We start from the raw sequence: 26,626 nt of genomic DNA, 5'->3' as shown, positions 1-26,626 counted from the left end.
AAACTGCCCCCAGTAGTCAAGGTGAGGCCACACCAGTGCAGAGCAGGGCGGGACAATCCCCTCCCTCGACTGGCTCGTGGTGCTGTGCCTGATGTACTCAAGGACATGGTTGGCCCTCCTGGCTGCCAGGGCACTGCTGATTCATGTTCAACTGGCCGTCAACCAGGACCCTCAGGTCCGTTCCTGCAGCTGCTCTCCAGGCCTCTCATTCCTCAGTCTGTCCGTACATCTGGGGTTGTCCCATCCCAGGTGCAGAATCCAGCACTTGCCCTTGTTGAACTTCATATGGTTGATGATTGCCCAGCCCCTTCATTTGTCTGGGTCTCTCTGCAGGGCCTCTCTGCCTTCAAGGGAGTCAATAAGTCCTAGTTTTGTATTGTCTGCAAACTTGCTTCTTTTTATATACTTGGGTCAGCTTTTTTGTCCTAGGTCCAGAACTCTCATAGAGTTCAAGGGAGAAAATTGGTCATACTTGAATTGTTTTGGTTGTTTAATCTTAGAGCTCTCAGCATGAAGACTCTGAAAGGTGAGTTGTTGACCTAGCTACACCAGTTTAAGGCATCAGATCTCCTTACCATTTGTCTTGCTTCTATAGTAGGGGTAGCAGAAGAAAACCTTTGCTTGGTTCTTAGCTGGCTTGTTCAATCTGGTTAGGTTAATGCAAACCATCTTCACTAGTGCTGTAATCTGATGCACTAGACAATGAAACATACTTGTAGAAATGTGAATGTGTATTCTCTTCTGCTACAGGTGATAACCTCAGTTAAAGGGACAGGGATAACTGGTAACAGTAATGTCTTAAAACCTAGATCCACCATCAGAGCTTTACAGGACTTTTTCAGTGTGACTGACATTTCTGTACTAAAATGAAAAAGCTGACTGACTTTTTCATAAGAACACAAGTTTCTCAATTTGTGTTTCAAAATTTCAACAGTTTTAATTGAGAAATAAGATAGTGATATGTGTGTGTATGTATGTATGTATATTAATATATGTGTGTTTAAAAAAAATCAAATTTGAAATCTCTCAGTTTGGAAGCTTCTACTTCATAGTTATTCCTAAGACCTGCTATGAAGTTCAGTGAGGTCAAAGCCCTCTTGGTCACAGGGAGAAAAATATTTTTTGTCATTGGATGAAGGTTTCAAAAAACCCCCACATTTGTTTTAATAAGTAGTGTAAGGAAGTTAATCTATATAAGCTCTCATACGAATCCAACAGTTTTTGTTGTTGTTGGACAGAAAAAGGAAAAACCGCCATGCTAAAAAGCTGCACTTTCAATTAATCAAATTTAGTTTGGTTCACATGTCTATCATAAAGTTGGCAAGTGCTCCTACTTTGAAAAGCTCCTTATTTGCAGTTGACCAGTTTCTGTGTGGAGTTTATTGTACTTGTCTTTATTGTCTTTCAGACATTAAATGTTATACATAATTTTGGAGTTTTAGGAAGTTAGATTTGAGAATTAAAATGACAGAAAAAAACCACAAAACTGTTCACATCACTGGAGTTGACTATATTACTACTTGTTACTGTGTTCTAATGATAATTTTGGAGATGATCTTTAAAAATTTTAATTCTTCTGAATCAGAATCTTCTACAAGTATAGAGAAAATTAGAAGTCGTAGTTATGATTCTGGTTTACAATTTGAGAGGTTGGGGGTATTTTTGTTAAGAGTTTAATTCCTTCTTCCTTGATTGCATCCTCCTTACTTTTCCCCTGCTCCCAAAAGGAGAGCTGGCTCATTGCATCTGGTGAAAAGGCACCATAAATCTAAGCACAAAATAAGTTATTTTTCTTATATTCTATTTGTGGTCTAGACATTTTGATAGAATTTTCAACCTGTGTTTGGTCATTACTTAGACTTAAAATTATATTCTCTGATTACAGAGAAAATATTTTATTGACAAACTACAAAATGAGAATATAAGCCTTAGTACAGGTAGGGCTTTTGAGTTTCATGGTAGAAATTAATTTAAGTTTCGAGTATCATGTTGGTAATATAAATAGGTTGTATTTTAAATGAATAGATATTTTCATGTGCTTCTCATTTCTATGAATTCTACCAAATTACAGGAGAGGGTACTTGGCTCACTTTCTATTTTTCTGTATTCTGCTTTTAATGATTTTTTAATGTAAACTGAAAGGATTATTGTAGAGTCAAGTTCTTGTCACTATGTAAAATTATTGCTGAATTTTTTATTTCATCCATGAAAAGCATTATGGTTGCAAGGGCAAAATACTGAAGCTTTTAAGTGTGTAGTGGCCCCTCCACTTATTCATATGTGCTATGGTATAGACTCCAACTCTTGGTATACTCCTTGTTTCAAAGAGAAACATGGAGTGTTGGACTTATTTTCATAATTTTTGTTCATTGTTCATGTGTTCCCTGGCTACAATATATGCAAAGCTCAACTGAATCGAGTAGGGAGAAGCTCTGTCTCCTAATCATTGCAGATCCTTGCATAGTTTGTGTGTAATGAACCAGGCATAATCTGCAAAGGAGAATCTTTTATAGTAGCACTCCTCAAAACTTGCTTCAACTGTTAATGATATTTTTTGGCCATTATTGCATCTTCTTTATTAGATGGTTCTCTTGGGAATTGTATGGGAACTGATTTCATATGTTTTGAAGATGTTTTCTAATGATTAATTGGCACATGTGGTAGATTGATAACGAACACATTAAAAAGTATTAGAGAAGTTCTATTCTTGCTTTTAAATTCAATGGGTTTTGTTGTTTGTGTGCACATACATGTGGAGGAGGATTAATTGGTGGGGGTGGAGGGGGAATGGACATTTTTGCTTGGACATTTGCCTCTTTCTAATATATAACATCTGTGATTTTTCTCTTTTAATTTGTAGATAAGCCTCTGAAGAAGCGAAAACAAGAAAATAAACCACAGGAGGTTGGAGGTGCTACTGGAGGAAATAGAGCAGCTTCTCAGGAGACAGGTTCTGCAGGAAATGGGGCAAGGCCAGCGCTGATGGTTAGTATTGATCTGCAGCAAGCAGGAAGAGCAGATTCTCAGGCAACAGTAACTCAAGATTTGGACATCATCAAAAAACCTGAAGAAATTAAGCAGTATAATGATGTGTTTGTATGTGTTCCCCAAGAAGACACTGTTGGAGTTCTTAAATTTAAACCTGAAAACCATCCTGAGATTTTTAGGAAAATGTCAGACTTTGGGGGTCAAAAGACAGATATCCAGCAAAATGAAAACAGACAAATGGAATTTCAGCAAAATGTGAGCAGGCAGTTGGAAAGTAAACAGAATGAGAAGAAACAGGTAGAAGCTAAACATGAAAGCAAGCATGAAAGCAGACAAATGGATGTGAAACAAAATGAGAACAGACAAACAGAATCAAAACAAAACCAGAGCAGGCAAATGGAGATGAAGCAAAATGAGGGAAAACAAAACAATGGCAAACAGGAAATAAGGCAGAGGCCTGAAACACCGAAACAGAAGAATGAAGGCAGGCCTGAAATGCCAAAACATAGACATGATAACAGAAGGGACTCAAGTAAACCATTATCAGATAAGAAAATAGAAATATCTAGGCATAAAATAGATGTGAAATCTGATCCTTCAAGGATAAAATCTGAAAGTAGACCCGATCCAACAAAACTGAGGCCTGATGGGCACTCAGTTTCTGATACACCAAGGCGTGACCATGATAGCCTCAAACAAAGATCAGAGGACAGGGAGGAGTCAGAGAGATACAGAGGAGATCCATCCAAGATCAGAAGACCTGAATATTTGAGATCCTCAAACAAAAATGAACATGATTCTAAACATGGTATTAAATCTGATAGTTCAAAACCTGAGAAATTTGCAAGGAAACATAGACATGAGTCTGGTGAATCAAGGGAAAGGTTTTCTTCTGGGGATCAGAAATCAAGACCTGACAGTCCTCGCATTAAACAAGAAGGTAGAGGAGATTCTAATAAATCAAGACCTGATAAACCTGGCTTTAAATCACAAAACAGCAAGGATGAACAAAGGACAGATGGTAACAAGAGTAAAGTAAATAGTAATAAAGCACATGCTGACAGTAAAGCAGAGTTTCCCAGTTATTTGTTGGGGGCAAGATCTGGTGCATTGAAACATTTTGTCATTCCAAAAATCAAGCGTGATAAAGATGTCAATGTCACTCAGGAATCAAGGAAAACTGAAATTAAAGGTGAACAGGACAAAGTAGAGAAGATTGGGCTAGTTGAAGATCTAAATAAAGGAGCTAAGCCTATAGTTGTCCTTCAAAAACTTTCACTGGATGATGTGCAGAAATTTATTAAGGATAGAGAAGATAAATCAAGGGGCTCTTGTTTTAAACCTAGCAAGAACAAGTCACCCAAATCTAATAAAGGTAAGTTGTCTTTTTTAATGTTAATTGCATTATATCTTGTATACGCCCATTCTTTTCGATTTGCTACTCCTATGGTTAGAAATTAAACACAAATGTTTGGTAGGTTATACTCTTGCTTATTTGGTGATTTTGGGAAACAAAGTGAAATTTGTCTATGGGATTGTGGTTATTGGAAATCTTGTTACAGTATAACTTAAATGATTTGTTTGTTCCAATGCAAGTTCCTAATGTGGGAACACGTAAATAGTCTTAAAATGTATTTCAGTTACATGAGTTTAATCTGGTAATTTATCTAGTGAAATATAACTATGATATGAATTATTAGGTGTGTCTGTATAAGGGAATGGTACTACTCTAACTAAATTGTTGTAGCCGAAGTGTTGTGAAATACTATGTATACAAGCCCTAAGATTCCTTTATGTTTTTAATTGGAAATGAAATGTGGTTTTTCTAAGGGATATTTTTACATTATGAGATAAGAAGGCAGTTACAAAGCCCCATCTGCCTCTAATACTATAAATACAGCTCTGTTGGGAAGCCTCCATACTTTAGGTTGTGTGACAATAAGATTATTAAAAAGTTCTATTTTTAGGAGAATTCAGATAGTGTTGTCTCTTATGGCCCAGTGTATGCAGAAGGACGAAAGAAATGTAAACAGTAGACTAGCATTATCAAATTAGTCATATAAACAGGAATTTGTTCATAACAGATCGTAGGTTTGATATTTGATTGTCTCTTCTGCAGATTTAACACTTTTTTATTCTTGGTGCTATAATTTTAGTTTCTTTGGTTTCAGACTGAAGTAGATAATTTCACATTGTGAAATCAGTGTTACTAACTGGTCAGGGTTCTTTTTTATTGTTTAGCATTTAGAGCATTTAGATTTCTTATGTAGTTATGTTTATAGAGCTGTCATGTCTCAAAAATAGGCAGATAAAGTGTCAGAGGAGAGGATTTTAACTGTATACAGGATTATTTATGAATGCAGTTCCAGGTATATCATTGCTCATTAATTTGAGAATAAAATGTTTTCTTACAACATTTATCTGATAAGAACTGATTTAGAAATCTTTGTGAATGTATAGCTAAGTTTATGTGCATGTGTATTGAGTTTATATCTGTATGATGAATTTATTTTGCTATATCTGGTCTCTACTAACTTGATTGTATTGACCCTTAAAGACTTAACAATTCACCATGAATATTGCTTATTTGTAAAATGCTAGCCTTCTTGTTTAATATTTTCTCTCTATCCTGGAAATATGAACACTTCCACTATCCCTTTTTGATATTCAGAACAGGCAAAGTTTCCAGTTCTAACAATAATGGGTATCTAGAGTCAGACAGAAAAATGTGACATCCTTGCTGTCAGCTTAGTCTAAAGATTTCAGATGAAACTTTTATGTTCATTATAAGGCATATGGAAAACTTTCTGATGGAGTTCAGCTCCTAAGGATAGACTTTGAAATCACACAATTCTATGTGCAGAAAGCTGGTAAATTTAGAGCCCTCAGAGCTATATGCAGTTTATGTATCCTTTCTAAAATGTTTCTGAAGTAGGCTTTTTTGTAGTCTGTGTTGTATGTGGTTATTTATATAGTATATTTTAGTAATGCGTAAAGGTTTTATTGACTCTAATCCAGTTGGCATGACTCTACTAGCAGTGTCACACATGAGCAATGCATTCATTTTAAATTCAGGTTTATAGCTTTTCTGCAGTGTTTTTGTGTATTTTGTGTTTTATCAAGTCATATATTTCTTACATATTTTGAAATAACTTGGGACATAGTTTCCAGGGGAAAAAAAGTTTGAATATGATATCAGTCTCTTTGCTATTGTATCTAGAATAAGATTCTTACAATTATACTAGAAATAAGTTTCATGGAAAGGATAACTATGTGTCTCTTACAAATCAAGTTTTGAGTGTTCATCCATGCAAATTTTGGAGATAGTGTCTGAACTTCAGATTTTTCATGTGCATTTTTAGTTTAACATTTTTTTGCCCAACTTCCTGGTAGCCTACTTTCTAGGATATAATTAAGCAAATTCCAGTGTTCATAATTTAGGGTTCATAATTCATAAATATATCTCTTAATAAGCCAAGGTCTATTTGTCAGTAACTGATATAGAAAATATTCATGTATTTTCCACAATGTCCTCACTCCAATTGAGAGAAATAGCATCCAGTTTTACTCCATGCCATTTTTACTTATAACTGTTTTACTACACTAGAAGATGTAATTTTCATAAACATTCTTTATTTAGTTCATCATATATTTCTTAACAGGTTTTAGCAAATCTTTTCTAGGATTGCCTTTTTGCATCATTATTCCATTTCTTCTTGCATCCCTCCTATTCCATGTAGCTTAGTATATTTTACTTTATCTTTCCTTCTTTCACCTCCATGTATTTCTTGTCCTTTGTTTCTCCTTTTTCATCCTTCCCCAAGAAAATGTGTTCTCCTGGCTTTGTCACATACAACATCATTGCGGTGATTTATCTGAAATCCAGTTTAAGATTAGTTCAGGTAGTTAAAAAAATATTTAGATAGTTATTCTGTCTTAAGGGACTAATGCCCATTGATTATAAAACTCAGTAAAATCAACTTATTTTAAGCTAGAATTAATGCTACATATACTGAAAGTCTATATAACTTCTTACATTTTTTCAGTACACTTTAAATTTTAAAATCATCCTGTTATTGTGCACATGGATAAGCCTTGCATTCTACTGTAAAAAAAAACCAAGTAGCATTTTAAGCAAATTTTATATACAGGTTTCAAAGTTTGTTAGGCTATTATATGACTCGGAAAACTGTAGTATGTGATTCTTAAGACTGAACCATCCCAACAGTCCCTTTTGGCATTTGCAAAAAAGAAGCAACATTGTTTTACTCTCTCCTGATCTTTGAACATTTTTCTCAAAGATGCACTCTAGTTCAGAGGAAATTTATAGAAGTTTTTTTACAGTACTTTTTTAAAGGGGTCTTATGCTGAATTTTTATGGCCTGTTTTTTGCAGGTCAGAATGAATTGTAGCACTTTTTTTTGCTTCCGGTTTTAACATCTGTGAATGCCTTTTATCCTGGTTTTAATGTAAATGTATGTTGTTGAGGAATGCATTAAACTTCTCCCTTCAAGTTTGTGCCTGCAATGAAGAGGTCATGTTTGCTATGCTTTCATTTCAGAGCTTTAACAAATACCTTGTCTGCTGCTTATAGCTATACTGATCAACTATCTTGAGATTAAACATGTTACTGGTTTTACAGTTCATAAGATCATTTAGGTTAGAAAAGGCCTCTAAGATCATCAAGTTCAACCATTAACCCATCACTGCCAGGTCCACCACTAAACCATGTCCTCAAGATCTACATCTACATATCTTTTAAATGCCTCCAGGGATGGTGACTCTACCACTGCCCTGGGGAGACTTTTCCAGGGCTTGACAACACTTTCTGTGAAGAAATTTTTCCACATATCCAATCTAAACCTTCCCTAGACCAACTTGAGGCCATTTCCTCTTGTCCTATTGCTTGTTCCCTGGGAGAAGAGCCTGACCCCCACCTGGCTCCACCCTCCTTTCAGGGAGTTGTAGAGAGTAAGAAGGTCCCCCCTGAGCATCCTGTTCTCCAGGCTAAACACCCCCAGCTCCCTCAGCCACTTCTTGTGCTCCAGACCCAGCTCCATTGCCCTTCTCTGGACTCGCTCCAGCACCACAATGTCTTTCTTGCAGTGAGGGGCCCAGAACTGGACACAGCATTCGAGGTGTGGCCTCACCAGTGCTGAGTACAGAGGGACAATCACTGCCCTGGTCCTGCTGGTCACACCATTTCTGATCCAAGCCAGGATGCCACTGGCCTTCTTGCCTACCTAGGCACACACTTGTAGTAAACCCCATAGATTTAGCAAAGGCTCCATGGAGGATTTAACAATAGGAATGCTGACACAGCAGCAAAGAAGCTTCCTGACTCCATGGACCTCCGCCCTATAACCTATCCTGATAACCATGTAAGGCAATATCTTGTTAACCCTACTATTGGTCACTTATGGTCCCTCTAACCCTTTGCCACTGGTCAAGTTTGGATATTTACCAAGGCTATAAAAGTAGCATACTGTACCCTACTAGCTTAGAAGAAGAAGAGCTGAGACCCTTCGCGCACCCCCAAATAAAGCCTTCTCCGTGGAACAGCTTATGCCTTCTCCTTCTCCTCTCTCCGTCTGCTGAAGCCTCAAGCCAAGGGCAAACTTACCTAGCAGCAAGCTGAAATCTTAAGAGCTGGCTAATCACTATAAGAGCTGATATACATCAAGCTTGCTAGGTGTTTGACCCACGGCCTGTGGGCCTGAGCTAGCTTGGCTTCGGGCACCTGGTCCCTCCTCGGGGACTGAGATCCTGAGCCCCAAGGCTCTGCTCTATGATAAGGCCTGATAAGAGGCGTTATTACACACTGGCTCATGTTCAGCTGCTGTCGCTCAGCACCCCCAGGTCCTTTTCCTGTGGGCAGCTTTCCAGTCACTATTTCCCAAGACTGTAGTGTTGCAGGGGGTTGTGTGACTCCAATGCGGGACCTGGCGCTTGGCCTTGTTGAACCTCATACAATTGGCCTTTTCCCATTGCTCCAGCCTGTCCAGATCCCTCTGCACAGAGCCTTCCTGCCATCCAGCAGATCAACACTCCACCCCAACTTGGTGCCCTCTGTAAACTTGCTGAGGTTGCACTTGATCCCCTTGTCCAGGTCATCAATGAAGATATTAAAAAGGGCTGGCCTCCATACTGAGCTTTGGGGAACTCCACTGGTGACTGGCTGCCAATTGGATGTAGCTCCATTCTCCACCACTCTCTGGGCCTGACCATCCTGACAGTTCCTAGCCCAGTGAAGAGAGCACCTGTCCAACCCATGGGCTGCCAGTTTTTCCAGGAAAATGCTGTGGGAGACAGCATCAAGGCTTTACTAAGGTCTGGGTAGACACATCCACAGAGAATGAGAGAAAAATTTAAGTGTGGTAAGGAGATGTCTGAGTTGGCTTATAATATATTTAAAGTATTAGCTTCCTAAAAGAAGCACTACATATGTAATTGCATATTTTAGTTCTAGGACAAATGAGTGTGTTTTTAAGAATTGTGCAGAAAGACCTTTTGAGTCTTCAAATATTACCTGAAAAGGCTTCATTATTTTACAAAAATGTTTTAATTTCACTGCAGAATATAATGCTGAATGCTACTTGTTCTTTATGTAGATTGTTATTCTAGGATTTAATTATCATTACAGTGCAGAACTTTAAACACAGGTTTTCATTGATCACTACAAGTCTCTGTGCTCTCTGCTGCTATAATCTGAAATATGAGTGAAGATTTGCCATTTCTTCAAAGGTCCTCTTCATATTTTTACAAGTGCAGGTAAAAAATTTACTGCTGCTTAATCATCTTTATGTCACAGGGTTGAAACAATGCTTTTAGATATTTCTGTGCTCTATGCTTGTGTGTTTGGGGCTTTTTTTAAATTCCAGATTACTTTTTCAGAGCCTATAATAACTATAATTTGTAGTCAGTGGCAGGCTGTAGCAGTGCAAAGTTCCATGGCATTTGTGTAATGTGATGGTCCATCTTTGAGTTCTAGTACTGCTGAAAAGTCTCACTTATGAAGCAGAGTAACCAGTTAGGCTTCATCTTTTAGGTAGGAGTGACTAGAAAGGCTCAGTGAGCAAACTTCTGATGCTTCTTACAGTCCTCTGGACAGCACAGCTGAGCTACTCACCAATACTTTTTGGTGCAGCTGAAAACTAGACAAAAAATGAGTGTAAATAAATTTTAAACATTTGCTTAAATCCTTCATGTATAGGACTTCTACAAAGACAAAACTGACAAAACTTTGAGAAAAATATATTATGAATATTAGCTCATCAAGAAAACTTGAGTTCAACTCAAATTTATTTCCAAAATAACTATCTCTTGATGCTGAAAGAGGCATACTGTTGTACTTACTGAAATCAGTGGGGCAAGCAGCTGTGCTGCTAGGAAATAACTGGAATAAACCCATATTTCCTGGAACTCAGATTGCTTAATACAGATTGTCCTTTTCTAAAGATAACCATTGGGAATGTCCAAATTCCACAAATCTGAAATTTGGAATCACTCTTAGAGTTCCTGGTAGCAACTGAATTTGCATTTGGGAGGGCTAGAGGAACAACTCACTGGGCATCTTGCATGTGTATATACTACCACGTGGATCAAACATGTTAAAACTTTCTCTGAAGTCCTCTAGTAAATTATGCCACATTTCAGAGAAGTAAAGGATATATTTAGTGGTTTACAGCTGAAGTCTTTAAAGCTTCCCTTAAACTCTAAATTTAACTGAATTTGTAGAATAAACATCACTTTCATGAGAATTATACCATTTTCCTGATTTTCCTCTTTTCTGAGGAATTGGTGACTACCTCTTTTCAACTTAACTAGTCTAGAAGAGAAGCTGGCTGTTCCTTGTGACATTAGAACTATTTAAAGATATGTTGGATTTTCAAAGGATCCATTTAATGTACTCTATGTTCACTTAGCATTATTCTTTTTTTCTCCTTTCTAGAATGAAAAATATTCGAGGTGTAAATATATATATATGTGTGTGTAAATAACATCAGTTAAATCCAATAGTCTGGGAAGATCTTGGTTTTCTAGCATGGATTGTTCCCACTTGCAGGGATTTTTTAAAGTATGGTGCATCTCTTCTATTCCAAAAAGTGTGCTGGGATGTGTGAGCATTGTACATACTCTCTGGGGCCCTTGGCTTTGATATCACTTTTTCAGAAGTAGATGTTGGATAAATGTCCTGGGTTGATAAGGAAGTGAGGTTTTCTGGAAGTTGTAGTCAAACCAATCAGTGGTCAGCTTTGAATATTGGCACCTGGTGTGGCCACTGGGGACATGGATATGCCTCTGAGACCACAGGGGGTTAAAAGCAGAGAACGCCCAGGGGAACTCTCTTGGTTATGGTCAGTGAAAGAGGTCAGACCTTCCCCTGCCCAGCTGCGGGCTGGGTGGGGGAGGGGAAGCCATGTGGCCTGGGCTGAGGTAGGCCGGAGCCCCTGCAGGATGGAGGGGTGGAGAAACACTGAGAGGCATCGGGCAGGCACTCCCAGGAGAGAGAGAGAGAGGGGGAGAGAGTCTGTGCCTGTGCTTGTGCCGCCTTGAAATTTGATACCATGTGCTGGCAGCACCTGCCGAGAAGGAGAAGGGGGGGGGTGTGTGCAGCGAGAAGGTGCCCGGCAGCCGTGGGAGTCCTGGGCAAGCAGAGCCCGAGATTTTAACCCTTTTCTTGGACAATGAAATCTTTGCGGAACATTAACCCTCCTAGAAGAGAGACAGACAGGAAATAGAAGGAAATGAGCAAGTGTGGTAAAGGTCTGAGCAAGTGAAGGATGTCAGAAGAAGATGGGAAAGAATCTTAGGTGAGAGGAGATGGTGGAGTCACCTTTGGCTGGACTTTTTCTTGTATAGCCATAGACTGAACCAGTTTTTCCTGTAACACAGAGACTGCATTTTGGGGGAGTCAATGGCTTGAGCCAAGAGAGTGACCTGCTGCGGTGACTGTCACTGCAGGAGAGAAGTGAACAGAGAAAGATGAGAAGGGTGTGGTGGTGCCCTCTGGCTTCGGGGAAGATCTCTGTTCTCGAGACCCCCCAGCCCCAGGGGAAGTGAAAATGGGGGGAACCTTTGTCCCAAAAGTGAGAAATTGTTGTTTTTCTTGGTACTTGGCAAAGCATCCTTAAAAGAGAATCCTATAAGCAGTTTTGGTCCATGAACAGTGGTGAGAGCACTGTACATGGAAGGAGGATGTCAAGATGGCAGATTTTCTCCGGGTGGTGCCATGTGTGAGGTGGAAAGAGGTTTCAACTGTGTTTCTTGGGGAAGACTATGGTACAAGAGAGGCTCCTCCCTCCCTTGATGAACTGAGAATTGATTATCTGAGGGGTGGTGATGAACTGAAGATTGATTATCTCAGGGATGGTAACTTGATTGAGAATCTGAGGTTTTGTCTCACTGTGCTGCTGAGTTGGAAATTGGGTGGGGGGAGGAGGAATGTTTTGGAAGGTTTTCAATTTTAATTGTGTGTTCCTTTAATTATAGTTGTAGGTTAATAAAGTTTTTTTCTTTATTTCTAAGCTTGAGCCTGCTCTGCTCTGTTTCTGGTGGCATCTCACAGCACTCATTTGAGAAAATTATATTTTCATGGGTGCACTAGCATTGCACCAGCATCAAACCATGACAATAAGCTACTATTGGTAGATGTTTGATAAACTGATATCAGGTAGACAGAAGGAATTCAGCAGTTGCACACCGGAGTCCTTTCTTGTGTTGATCTGTTACCAATACAATAGGAGACATTTTCAGCACACTGCTTTGCCTGGAAGTTGCTTGAATTATTTCCTATTTTTGTCTTTGTCACTAAGGTAAATATTTTGATTCTTGCTCTCACAGTTCTTAAGTCTTCTCTTGATACTAAGAGTGAAATTTACTTCCTGCACATCTACTTCTTAGCAGCTTGACCAAACTTGACCCAATATAATAATTTCATTGTTCTTTGGTTCATCTGAAATATTTTGTTTTGTTTGCAGATTTAGGAGTGCGTTGTTTAACTAGTTCACTTTTGAAAAATTATTTTGGTACATGTAAGTGATAGAAATTTATTGCCTAATCTGTCAGAGCAATTTATTGAAAGTCTGAAACTGCCTTTGGTTCATGCGTATGGATGATTGATCAGGTTCCTCTAATTTTTGGGAAAAGCTGAAGCTATTTTGCATAATTTAGTTTTGCAACAATGCACTGCAATATGTAAAAATGTGGGCCAGCAATTTGTTTGATATTACAATATGAAGTGTTGACTTGTTCATGTGCATAAGTAAGTATCTAAATATGGATGTTATTTCTTGGCATATGTGCCGGGATATGTGATCAAAATTTTTTGTTTGAATGTTCTTCTAGACAAAGGGTAAATTTGGCAAAATACAAATAAGGGAAACCCTCACATTTGCTTCTGGTAAATGAACTTTTCTGTTGCTCGATGTTTTCAACCATTTTAAGTGGCTGTTTCTGTGTAGGAAAATTTGAACTATTTACTTTAAACTATTTACTTGAAATCTGCAGTTTATTTTTGCTCCATGGTAATATTACCAATGAACAGAAAAGAAAAAGATAAGACCTTTTTTGTTCTTCAAATTACCTAATTGTTGTTTGCATCAAATAAATGTTACTTAAATATGCTTATTGTTTAATTATCTTTTGAGTATTTCCTGTAGTATTTTATATTAAAAGCTAAAATATCAGCAATTTTTTCTTCTTGTTGTTAATGTAATTAAGTTACTTTGAAGAAGTAAAACAAGAGTACCTTCATGTGATATTTTCAGTGATAAAGTATGAGAATCTTTCCATGATAGAGCAAGGTAAAAGCAGATGATGTGCCTATAGTCACAAAACAGATCTAAATAATGAAATTTGTTTTGCTTGTTCTCTGCAGAGATCTTGGTTGTATTATACGGATTATATAGGAGTTTGATAAGAAGAAAAATTAAGGTTTGATTTGACTATATTTAATGAAGATCTTTTTTCTTGGGTGAGGCCCCATGGCTCAGTTTTTAAATTAATCAGAATACACGGTTGGGAAAATGCATGTCATAAATTTCAGATTACAAGCACTAATAGCAGATTCATAAAAGTGAGGTTCTTTGTGCAGCACTGCATTTATTTAAATTGTTGATCTTGCTCCATTTTATTCTGAGTACTGCTATATTGAAATAGGAGTCTCCTCGAGCCAGGTCTCATAGCTCTTGGAGATCTATTTCACACCCAAGATAGCTCAGCTACCTTAGAAGGCATAAAATCAGCAGGATGGCTTCTGTGGCAGTGTTGGAAACAAAAAGGTTTTAATAAAAGGCAAAATAGCAAACTCTTTACAGAGAAAAACTGATACAGGTGCAAGAGGCCCTCCTGCCCCTGGTAAAACACCTCACAAAAGCGATTAGTTTCTTTGTTCTCTTCTTTTTCTAGTGAATTGCTTAGGCAGGACTTTTTGGCTCCTGTCCAATTAGCTATCCTTAAGTTTGAGGTGAAGTCCCCCAAGTCCTATGAGATGGCTTTTTACCTAATTGAGGAGAGAAACTTCTGAGCTTATTTCCTTTTTGAGGGGACAAAGGATAGTTTTGTGACTCCCTCAACAGGGGGCACATTCCTATACTATATTTTTTGTGAAGTATCTTGCAAAACTACTCTAGCCTTCTTTTATCAATTTTTATAAATATGAGAAGCCAAGGAATAGCAATAAAGAATAAAATAACTTGTGGCTATAGTTGCTGCAGAAATCAGCTTGAGGAAATCATTAATATCGCTGTAAAGTGAGTTCTCATGTTTCTTGGCATCTTTGGAGAATATGTATTGGGTATATTCCTTGATCTTTGGATCCTTCAGGGTGCTCTTTGGAAATCTCTTCCCACTGTCAAAATTTTCTTTCTTCTAAGAGTACTTTGTGCAATTGAAAAATCCTTTTTGAATCTGTTCTGCTTAGCCATGGGTAATGATGACATCTACTACATCATAGAATTATTCCATTTCTGTGTCCAGATTCTTCTCCGACCCACCAATCTGACTGTGTCCCATTTCTTAAAGTCAGAGCTAATGACTGGAATATAACCAGAGAGCTTGAACCTCTCCTTTTGCTTATCTCGAGGCTTAGAGCTTTCCCTTTGTGTCAGTATTGGGGTAGATGAGGAAAAATTATTTTGAAAGATGTGTTCAAGCAGGTTCTATGAAATCATACAGGACATACTTCCAAACAGTACTTCTCTCCCTCCTGCCAGGGGATGCTCCTGCCGTACTTTCCACACCTTCCACAAACCTTAAGGCAGAGAGTGGGAAAGAGAAAAGTCAATGCATGACTACTCAGATTATTTTCATCAGTATTCATCTTGATGGTGTGTTTTAGCTGTTGATATGGTATTGAGATAAAAGTGTAACTTTTGTCTTATGAGCAGATGTACTTTCCTCGTGCCTTAAATTCCTTTTTGATAAAAGGATAGTGTTTTCTCTGTTTCCCCTTCTGTTCTTAAAACTCTCCAGGGCATATAATTATTTGGAGTAGTGCGATGCTGGTCAGCAGGGGACTCTGATCACCACGGATTGAGATGTAAAGACGTAATGGAGCATTTTAAGGGAGAGCACAATGGAAATGATGAAATTAAATTTTCACACTAAGGGATAGCTGAAAATTTTCAGCTTTAACTTGTAAGCTATTCATCAATCAGAGGTAGTCATGTGGCCCTTTGCACTGTACTGCCTGCATGCTATACTGTAACAGTACTGAACTAGTTTTAAAGAGTGTTTATTTTCTAAACATCTATATAAAGCAGGGAAGTACTTTTATCCCCTCTTTTTGCTTTTAGTTCTTAATATAAATAGAACCTTATCTGCACAAGTGGTTGTAATAGAATTAATCTGTGAGTCTGTGCTGTTGTAGTTACAATGATATGGCTATCCAAGAACAAGAAGGTGGCACTCTTGTTATATAGTAAGAGTACATTTTATTTGATTTAGCAGAGTTTAGAGGTTTGTTGAGCTAATCCAGAAAGAAACTGCTTTTCCTTCCTGTATATATGTCTGACATGGGACATTTTATCAGTGTAGTTATAACAATGACCTAAAATGACTTGAAAGAGTTCGAGAGTAACCTAGTCATACATAAGGGAGGTAGACCTAAAACCACTGGAACATCCTCTATCAAATGCTCAGAGAAGGCATGCAAGGTGAGTTTGGTATCTGGGAAGAACAGCAAGACTGGATATACTAGGCATTGGCAAAATAAGAAGAGTCCAGTAAGCATTTAATGTTTTCTGTGACTAAAAAGGAATGAGGAGATGGCAAAACTGAACTGTAATATGTACGTTTTTATTTTTAATGTCAAAATGAAGATGTGTGGCAATTCATTAATGTTGAAGTTCCAGAATGTAGGGAGTGGCTAAACTTAAATTTCTAAACACTGAGAAATACAAAATTAAGATTCATATCCACACCCCAAACAAGTGTCATTGTTCCTTCTTAAACCCTTGCATGTTCCTTTCTGTAATGTCTTGATATGTGGAAAATTATGCACTTTAAAATATAAGGTATATATAGACTACAAATATGAAATTGCATTAACTGCAGCTTTGCTTATTACAAAGTTTTAGCACACAGAAAGAGAAAAGAGCATTTATGGGAAGCTAATTTATGCAAAAGATTTCATTAACATAATTTTAGTTTTTAAATTCACTTCAGGGGCAGTTTTTCTTCAAGCACTTGTTCATTTGTTGTAATAGATATATGTGCAAACAAGAAATTTTGATGTCATGGTTATTTCAAAGTAATCATATAAGCAAACTGATATGGATTGTTTCCACTGTACTAACCCTGTCTTATGGAAGTAGCAAATCAGAGTTTAGGTTTATAAATATTTTTGAATATTGATGATTTGTCAGTTAAAAGGAAATTACAGCAAAATGTAAACCATACATCTGCTTTCCATAGTTTTAAAAGCAAAATAAATAATTACTGAGAAGATTTGGCTTTGATTTTATGGCAGGAACAGCCTCTCTGATCCTGGAAAGCTGACCTAAGCAGCAGCAAGCATCATCTCTTTTTCCATAGCTGCTTGTTTGAAGTTACCATATCAAGTCAGGTGAAACTAATATGAACACACTAATTGTCATGTCAAAATATAGTTGTGCTTTCCATACTGAATGGATCTAATAAACGTCCAAGATAATGTTGGGGGTTTTTTTATGTTCAACCTCTCTTTAAGGCATTCTGGTGATGGGTGCATCTGCCTGAATCAGGGAGATGTGTTTGACTTCAAGGCAAAACTATTTTGGATCATTCTAAAGCTGAGATTTGCATAAATATTGGCTAAAGACTGTTGTACAAACTTGAAACCATCCATCAAGCTATGAACAAAAAGCAATGCTGAATTTGAATTACAGCCTTGCCTTGCCATTGTTTTTTTAAGCCATACATGAAGAAGGGTGTTCTGGTTTGAAAGCAAAACCAGTAAGAGACTCCAAGTTAGAAATACCATTTATTAGGAAAAATGAAAACCAAAATACATGCAATGATACAAAGGAAAGACCACTGGCAAAGTCAGAATACAACCTGACACCCTGTTGGTCAGGGGGTTGGTAGCAGTCCAGTTGGATTGGTGGCTGCAGTCCTCCTGGAGTGACAAATGTGGTTCTGTTGAAGCAGTGATCCTGTGGAAAGGGTGTAGTCTTCCTCTGAAGATCCAGTGGAAAAGACAGCCATTCCTCTGGGAATCCAATGGAAAGACTGACTGTTCTGTCCCAAATCCCAGATTATATCCAGGTGGGGATGCTTAGCTCCTCCCCCCTGGGCAGAGCCTCTCACAATGGGCTGTTATCATTCTAATGAGTCATGCAGTGAGTCCTTGATTGCCCATTAAACAGAAATGGCTCCCTGAGGGAGTTATCTCTGAGTCATGTGGCAAGACATTGATGGGCCCATTAAGAGGAGATAAGGAAAAACAATGCCCCTCCTGGTTTCAGCAGCTCTTGAGGATGGGAATAGAATACATCTTTATATTGTAACCTAGGACAAAGGGAAATACTGTATCCACTAGACATTTATAGAACTCTTTTCACTGTACAGGGCAAAAACCCTTTGAAAAGCTTCCCATATTAAAGCACAATATGGGACGAGGTTTACAGACTTCATTTTTAGTTGAGTTTCTCTGGCAGGTTTTTAGCTGTATTATATTTTGTCAAGGATTGTTTGGTGAGCAACAAGCATCTTGATGGTTAGTGGATATTCACTAACAGCTGAAGATTCTGGAATATCTTCTCTAAGAAATCTTTTTATAATTGCAATAAAATAAAACCAAGCATATGTTCTTCCTTCAGCAAGCAACTAGTAAGTCATGAACAGCATTACGTAGGTTTAGAAAAGCTCTGAAGAAGTGGTTGTTGATATATGTGGTTTGTCAATATGAACTGTTCTTACAGCTACTCTGATTCATCCTTGAGTTTCACTAATGTGGAGTTTATCAGCATTGTGATTCCTTACAGTGGAACAAAGATTTGGTTGTGATGGCATTCTTTGTGGGTTTTGTTTGTTTACTTTAATAGTAGCAGCAGCTTTGAGAGTATACTGAAGTGATGTCTGAAGAACATTGATGCCAATAGTCCATTTCAGGCATACCATATATGCTGATCATGCACATTGCAAAAATTTGAGTTGTTCTGTTGACAAGGAAAGTTCTTCTGAAAGTAGCGTAACAGGAAAGTAGGTACCAGCTCTTCACAAACTTATTAAACAAATTGAAAAACTTAAGTTGATCATACATGTTTTTGTAGATTCCTTCAAATGGTTTTGTGTTCTATTGTCTTTCAAATGTTTTTGAAAAATATCCTGTAGATTGAAAAGACATTAGTATGGGGTTTATAACCTAATGTTTGTTGCCATGTGACTGGATTCTTATGGTGAACTGGATACCTTAAGTATTTCTCTATTACTCTTTACAAATAGTACATTTATTATAAAATATGGACCTATAAAAATGGAATTTAGTAAGATGTTTCTAGTGAAGATTGGGTTGCCCTGACTCAAAATAACATAATTAATAAAGTAAAATATTTTTAAAATCTTGACTGAAGTTTCACAGTATATAGTATCCCTGAAATTCTTCAGAAAGGACAGGGAGTCCTTTTCCATGTATATCAGAATTGTTTATACATGTGCAGTCATGCTCAACTCCTGTGTACTGCATGAGTAAAACACTTTTTAGATTTGGTTATTTACAATCCTCAGCAGCTAAGGAAACTGAGCATTCAGCAGACTCATTCCAGGGAGCAATGTGACAAAAACACTTTATAGATAGATTATTGAGGTCTTTGCAATAATTTACTGTTCTCTTTTCTGCTATTCCCTTCTTTATTCCAGAAAGCTTTTCATATTCACTAATAAAAGAAAAAGGGGGAAGCTTATATTGTCATCTGAAATATCTGTAACCGGAGAAAGTACAGTTTAAGCATTAGTTTAAATTATATTGGAGAACATAGAATACTTAGAACTTTTGAAAAGGAAATATTTTTCCAAATATTTACAGTACTTGCATTTTTATTTTTCATTTATGTATAATTAACACTGTGGTAATTGACTTATTTTTTAAGATTGAGTAGTGTTCTACCTCCAGAACAAAATCAATAAGGAAAGCAAGAATAGATATTCCTTGGAGGTATGAAAGTAGTAGCTTGTGACTTTTTACTTCTTGTTTTGGTGAGTGGGTTTTTTGGGTTTTCTTACTTAAAATATATCATTTTTTAGTCTTACTGATATGTTCTTTGTGCACAGTATAAGGAAAATAAGAATGAATTCTGTTCTAACAGTTCCTCAAAATGTTCACAATTTTAAAATTACATGATTAAACATTCAGGCATAGTTTTAAAACTGAATTTGATATTGGATTGAATTAGAATTTGGTTACGGAACTCTTGACAAGATCAGTATAGAATCCATTACTGATTTGTTTCCTTTTCTTATTTCCTTTCCAAGCAATCTGTCTTACTAATTATTCTGGGTTTAAATTTACTTTTCATTGTAGACTGGGAGAGACTTAAAGATATATTTGTAGAAAAATACTCCTGCTAGTGTAAGTACATCTAGCCCATCAAGCATTTAAGCATCTGTACGAATCATAATGCAAATTTCATTCCTTTCCTTGTAGCTGGTTTTTGCAGTATATTTGGCCAGATGTCCTATAGGCTTTATGCTCTTGTGTATTGTCCCCTTGATTTCAATGAAATTACCAACAGTGCGTGGAGAATCTGTGTTAAAATAACCCAGGATCTGAGGCCCTCTAGCAATTTTACCTGTAGAAATTGTCTTGAACATGTATGTGCAAATTTTTCTTTAGTCTGAAGCTGAATGTATGCTAACTCTGTTCAGACATTGCATAGGCATGCAAAGAGTATTAGTGTAGGGATACCACTGCTCAGACATGGCTACGCAGTATCCAGATTAGACCTGGCTGGCATCCAGTCAGCTGCCGATGCACACAGAGGAACTGATCTGTCCATGCTGTCTTATTTCTGACAACCTTCAATCTAGTGCCCAATCCACGAAGACTAATAATTTCAAAGCGCCATAGTAAACAACACCGTGAAATGTTTTCTAGCATTTTTAAAAGCAATATTATGGATTTTAGAACTTTGTCAGGTGGTGACTATCAAAGGATGGAAATTAAAAGCAAATAAATGAGTGACTACAGCATGGGGGAAGCAGGAACAACTTTTGCTATCCTCAAATAACTTTTCCTACCTCAGTTTGAAAACTCCAATATTTTAAGTTACATCCTTTTTAAAATGCACTTAAATGGGATGACTTGATAAATATACCTGAGAATTGTAGAAAAATAATGTTCTGATCATTAGTTTCATTGTAGAGATATGTGAAACCAGTAATATATGAGACTTTAAAAACATTTTATTGCTGGAAACTATTTTCTCTTATTCAGGCTCTTCTAATTCCAGTTTAAGTTGTTTAAAGTGGGGGAGGAACTAAACTTGGATTAGAAAATGGAATATTTGTCTAAAATTTGAAATAAATTTTAGAAAGTTATGTTAGTGATATAGTTAATGTAATTAAAAAGTGAATTATCATCCAGAAGATGATTTCTTGGAGAATTTGTGTGTGTATAGCAATTGGCGGGTGATTTTCTCTCTATTTCTTGGGAAGGAGAGAGAGGCACTTATGACAAAGGCATTTGTTCTGTTGTTGGAAAAAGGTTAACAGTTTAGTCCAATAATCTTGAAATCTGTGCAATAGGTTCTTTGATAAATAAAGATATCAAACAAACCCCCAATAAATACTTTGGAATTAATTTGGTTTTCTTGTGTCACTTGTAAAATATTTTGACTGTAAATTCCTTTATAGTGACCATATGGGCCTAATCATAGTTTCAAAATGTGCTGAGAATCATGTGATGATATCTAAGTATTTACCTCTGTGGAAAAGAAAACTGATGTGTTTCAGCTTGCTGTTTTTCTATATTAAATGAAAATATTTCAATTATGTTTTGTAAAAAAATCAAGCAAAAATTTGGGTTGCATTATAAAACTACTAATAAGAGGTAAGAAAAAAAATCTGAAGCAGAGATTGAAATGTCAATGATTTTGTCTGTATTTAGGGATAAGACCCCACAGATTCCGCCACAGATTGTCTATAACTGCTGGAAATAGGAAGATTACTGTCTTGTGTGCACTAAACAATTTGAATGAGAATAAACAGAACTGTTAATTAGGCATAATGAATCCTTAAATTACATACACTTATAAAACCTGCTGAATTCAGAGAATGAACCAAAATAAGACTAAATTTTGTGGAAATAGAGCAAGAATGTCTTTTTACAAAGGAAATTCACTAATTTAAATTTGTTTATATGCCTAACAAAATATTTTATGGAAGGAATTGTGTATGCAATATATTGTGTTAATTTCTACTTGCAGTGTGAACAATAAATGCAACTGTCAAATACATTCAAGTAAGTATATCTCATTGCACTAATATTTATTAGAGGATATACTTTAAGCAGTTCCTGAGAAAGGACTGTAGTGTTGAGCCTTTATTATTATCTCCAGGTTCACATTTGTTCTTCTTCTCTTCACTAATAGGTAGCATAGATCAGTCAGTGTTAAAGGAATTACCTCCTGATCTCCTGGCAGAAATTGAATCCACCATGCCACTTTGTGAACGTGTGAAAATGAACAAGCGCAAACGTAGCACAGTTAATGAGAAACCAAAATATGCTGAAATCAGTTCTGATGAAGACAATGACAGTGAAGAAGCCTTTGAATGTAAGTAGTACACGTAAGCTCCAGTGGCTGTTGAAATTCTTATATGTGGAGTAAAGTAAATTATGGAAAACTTTCACAGTAATTATATGCTTTAAGGGATTCTAGGTTCATTACATCCACTCAAGAGATCTGGTCATCTTTCTAAACAATTCATTGAGGACATCTGGGTTAAAAATAAATTATAATATTTCTCAAAGGATACTGTAAAACTGTATTCAGGTAAAATAAGACAAAATGATCAAGAGAATGAAAGATCTGTGTGATGGTGTTCACAGGGATTTTCGGATGAGGGAAGAGACAAGAATCTTGACTCCATGTTTCAGAAGGCTTGATTTATTATTTTATTATATATATTGCATTAAAACTATACTAAAAGAATATAAGAAAAGGTTTCATCAGAAGGCTAGCTAAGCTAAGAATAGAAAGGAATGAATGATAACAAGGGCAGCTGTCTCGGACTCTCTCTGAGCCAGCTGTGCTGTGATTGGCCATTAATTACAAACAACCACATGAGACCAATCACAGATCCACCTGTTGCATTCCACAGCAGCAGATAATAATTGTTTACATTTTGTTCCTGAGGCCTCTCAGCTTCTCGGGAGGAAAAATCTTAAGGAAAGGATTTTTCATGAAAATATGTCTGCGACAGATCTGTGACAAGTACACCAAATAGATTTGTAGTGTTACAAATATGTATTTCAGAATTCTCTTGGTTGTCCAAAATGGAACTTTAAAAATATGGAACAGTTATTTTTATAGAAGATAAATTTCTTTGAGTATCTCATGAAGAAAGGGCATTTCATTAAATTAAATTATGAGAATTAAAAATTGATTAAGTCACATTCAGTGAGTGATAACTGTGTTATTGCATAAATGTTTGGCAAAGTTTAGAAGGAAATTGGATGTTTATATTCTGAGTAGTCTTTATGTATAAAAATTAATAGTAACTCTTTAATATTATTAGTACTTACATTTTAGTCATTTTATCTGCTTCAAAATAAACTTTGTAGAGCAATAACTGTGAATAGCTGTTCCCATGTTCATATTATTTGCCTTGCAGAGTCAGCACATCTGTAACACGTTCTATTTTGTTGTGCGGCATTGATAAACTGATCAGTTTAAATTTCTGCTGGAAAGCAATATTGGAAGTTACTTTTCTCATGGAGATATAGCTGGGGTCAAAATTTGTCCTACAGAGCATAAATTGATACTGATGATTTGTAAACTGCAGAGACAGATTTAATCTACCTCCACAAAATACTCCCTCATGGGGGAAAAGAATCAGTTGAAATGTGTAAAGTCTTTTCCCATAAACCCACTACTTTTCTTCTCCAGTATGCTCACTTCAGTTATCCCAGACAGCTCTTTGTTTCTTCAGTTGTAGTTAACTCTCAAACGTTTCAAAATTGAGTGTTAGTAGCTCAGGCCTTGTGAACATGACTACTGCCTCCAGAAGCAAGTCTGATCCATAAGCAGAACGCCTCAAAAACATGAACTAAGTTATTACCTTTAACACTTGAACCACCTCTGCGCAGAAGTTTTCAAAAGTGGAAGCCCTCTAGGGTGCCGTGCAGAGCATTAGTATCACCTCTTACTCAGTATTGGTTTCATTAGTTCTGAGCCTGGGCTGACTGTTGACTATATCCTGGTATGTTTCCTATTCTTCTCAATAAACTGGGGTTGTGGAAAGAACTTGTCAATTCTGTTCCAGTTCTGTCTGAATGCTTGGAGCCATTTTGCTCAGAAATGACCCACTGTACAGTCATACCTCTCTGAACTTCAGGAGGCTTTGGTAGAGACACAGAGATGTCAGGGCTGCTATATGCAAGTTCACATGAATAATAAACTCTTCTAGTGTAGAATGTAATGTTTTGGAGCCATTTTGATCTTCATAGCAAAGTCTGCATTAGACATCTTGCTTTCCTGTTACCTTTGATAATGGAGAGTTGGCTGATTTCATGGATGAAATTACCTCCTTTCTCCATATCCTTTTTCTGTTACATCTTAGCACTCTTTGCCCTTCAGGACTATATTTGAAAACAAAGAAATCTCCATTCTCCTCTACAGACACACTTTATTTCCACCAAGTTTCTGGTTTTTTATAGAACATTTGTCCCAATCTTTCAACATTCAGTTGTGTGAGGCTTTTTGGTCCTAACTGAAAACTGATTTTAATAATCTTCTGTGGTATATACTTGCTGCATGGCCCAGGATTGTGACTGCAGCTTTCTCCTTTACACTGAATCTCCTGCAATATATATCAAGACAAAATTTTAGTTGTCTTGGCAGAACAGAATATCTTTAAGTAACTAGGTTACCAAGTATCATTGGAACTCACTGTGTTAGATGGGCAAAGCAATCACTGAATTGGAACATGGACACCAGATAATAGAATTTAGACAACCTTAGTGTTCTGTTATGAAAGGATGCAACTTATTTTGATTTGTTCTACTTTCCTTTGTGTAAAATGACAAATGCCTTGTAATTTTTTATTTTTAAATGTTTGCTCATCTTTCCCAGTTTTAGGTACTTTTTTCATGTAATTCAAAATTGTTAGAATTGTAGAAATTGTTAGAATAATTCCATACCAGATTTTTATATGATAGTTTTAGAGTGTTTGCTTGTTTTACAGAACATCTATAGAATAGTATTTAACTTGCAAATGTATAATTTCTAGCTATTAAAAGTAGAATTTTTGTCCTTATAATGAAAATGCATTTTATTTCTAGCTTCTCGTAAAAGACATAAAAAGGATAGAGATGAAGCTTGGGAGTATGAAGAACATGATAGAAGAAGTTCTGGTGACCATAGGAGAAGTGGTTATTGTCATGAAGGAAGGAGGACTTCTGGTAGTGGCCGTTATCGTAATCGCAGTCCCAATGACTCTGAGATGGATGATTATTCTCCTCTTCCTAGCCTCAGTGAGGGTAACTGATGGTTTTAAACAAATAATTTCTTCCATAATACTAGTGCATTTTAAAGGATATGTTAAACATTTCAAAATAAACATCTTTACATGTAATATTGAATATAAGCATAAAAAGTGTAAACAATCCTTTATTCTCTTAATTAGTAGCTAGAAAAATGAAGAAAAAAGAAAAACAAAAGAAGAGGAAAGCTTATGAACCTAAACTAACACCTGAAGGTAATTTTAGAATATTTATTTTCTATAATTTGTATTTTCTGGTTTGTATATAAAATAATTATGTATACATTTCTTTTTCACCAGAAATGATGGATTCTTCTACTTTCAAAAGATTTGCTGCTTCAATAGAGAATATTTTGGAAAATTTAGAAGACATGGATTTTACAGCACTTGGTAATATGGCAAAAATTTTCAAAATGCTTAATTAAAAACACAAGAAAGGAATTTGCATCTCCATATTTTCAAATTTCCTTCTTTGTCATTTAATAGCCTGTGAAACACACTGTGGTATACCACATTTATATGGCTTCTACCTTTAGTGGAGGCCTTTACCTTTCCAATTTCATTTGCTACTACAGGAAAAATATCCTCCTTCCTCCCTGCAGAATCCAAAAGGGACATAAATCACAGTGAGACAAATAATAGTACCTTGGAGTGGAAAGGATACCCCTTTGGGACATCATTAGGGTATCTTCTGTCAAATGTATCTGTAAAGAATGCTAATGTAAGATGGCTGGATGCCAGGCACCCACCAAAGCCTCTCTCTCACTCCCCTCCACAGCTGGACAGGGGAGAGAAAATTCACAAAGGGTTCATGGGTTGAAATAAGGACCTAGAGAGATCCCACATCAAATACCATCACGGGCAAAACAGGCTTGAATTAGAGGTATTAATTGAATTTATTGCTAACAAAATCAGAGCAGAATGGGAAGTAAAATAAGATCTTAAAAACACCTTCCCTCCACTTTCTCAGATCTGCCTCCTCCCTCCCAGTGGCACAGGGAAACAGGAATGGGGTTTATGGTCAGTTCATCGCCCATTGTTCCTGACACTTCTCAGGGACAGGAGTTGGAGTCCTTCCCCTGCTCCAGCATGGGGTCCCTCCCATGGGAAACAGTTCTCCATGAACTTCTCCTACATGGGTCCTTCCCAAGAGCTACAGCTCTCCACAAACTGCTGCAACCTGGATCACTCTTACATGGGGTTGGTTTCAGGCACAGCCTGCTCCAGTGTAGGTCCCTCACAGTCACAAGTCCTACCAGGAAACCTGCTCCAGTGTGGGCTCCTCTCCCCACGTGTCTGCAGGTCCCTGCCAGGACCCTGCTCTAGCACAGGCATCTCACGGAGTTACAGCCTCCTCTCAGGCATCCCCCTGCTCCAGCATGGGCTCCTACACAGGCTGCAGGTGGATCTCTGCATCCCTGTGGCCCTCCCTGGGCTGCAAGGGCACAGCTGCCTC

The 26,626-nt window shown here is 37.0% G+C and overlaps 1 protein-coding gene across 1 annotated transcript in view; it reads left to right on the top strand.

Annotated features, from left to right (window-relative positions):
• LOC128943616 (nipped-B-like protein) overlaps nucleotides 1-26,626 on the top strand; it is a 141,508-nt gene that overhangs the window by 71,943 nt on the left and 42,939 nt on the right. Inside the window, exons 9-13 of the mRNA XM_054286511.1 lie at nucleotides 2,861-4,363; nucleotides 22,059-22,241; nucleotides 24,971-25,168; nucleotides 25,315-25,386; nucleotides 25,471-25,560. Coding sequence (XP_054142486.1) covers nucleotides 2,861-4,363; nucleotides 22,059-22,241; nucleotides 24,971-25,168; nucleotides 25,315-25,386; nucleotides 25,471-25,560 — 2,046 coding nt within the window. The remainder of the gene's footprint in view (nucleotides 1-2,860; nucleotides 4,364-22,058; nucleotides 22,242-24,970; nucleotides 25,169-25,314; nucleotides 25,387-25,470; nucleotides 25,561-26,626) is intronic.

The sequence above is a fragment of the Melozone crissalis genome, unplaced genomic scaffold (genome assembly GCF_028551555.1).
Source record: "Melozone crissalis strain CALT ecotype California unplaced genomic scaffold, PUWL_Pcris_2 ptg000049l_1, whole genome shotgun sequence".
NCBI lineage: Eukaryota > Metazoa > Chordata > Aves > Passeriformes > Passerellidae > Melozone > Melozone crissalis.
This window is presented reverse-complemented; position numbering and strand designations above follow the sequence as displayed.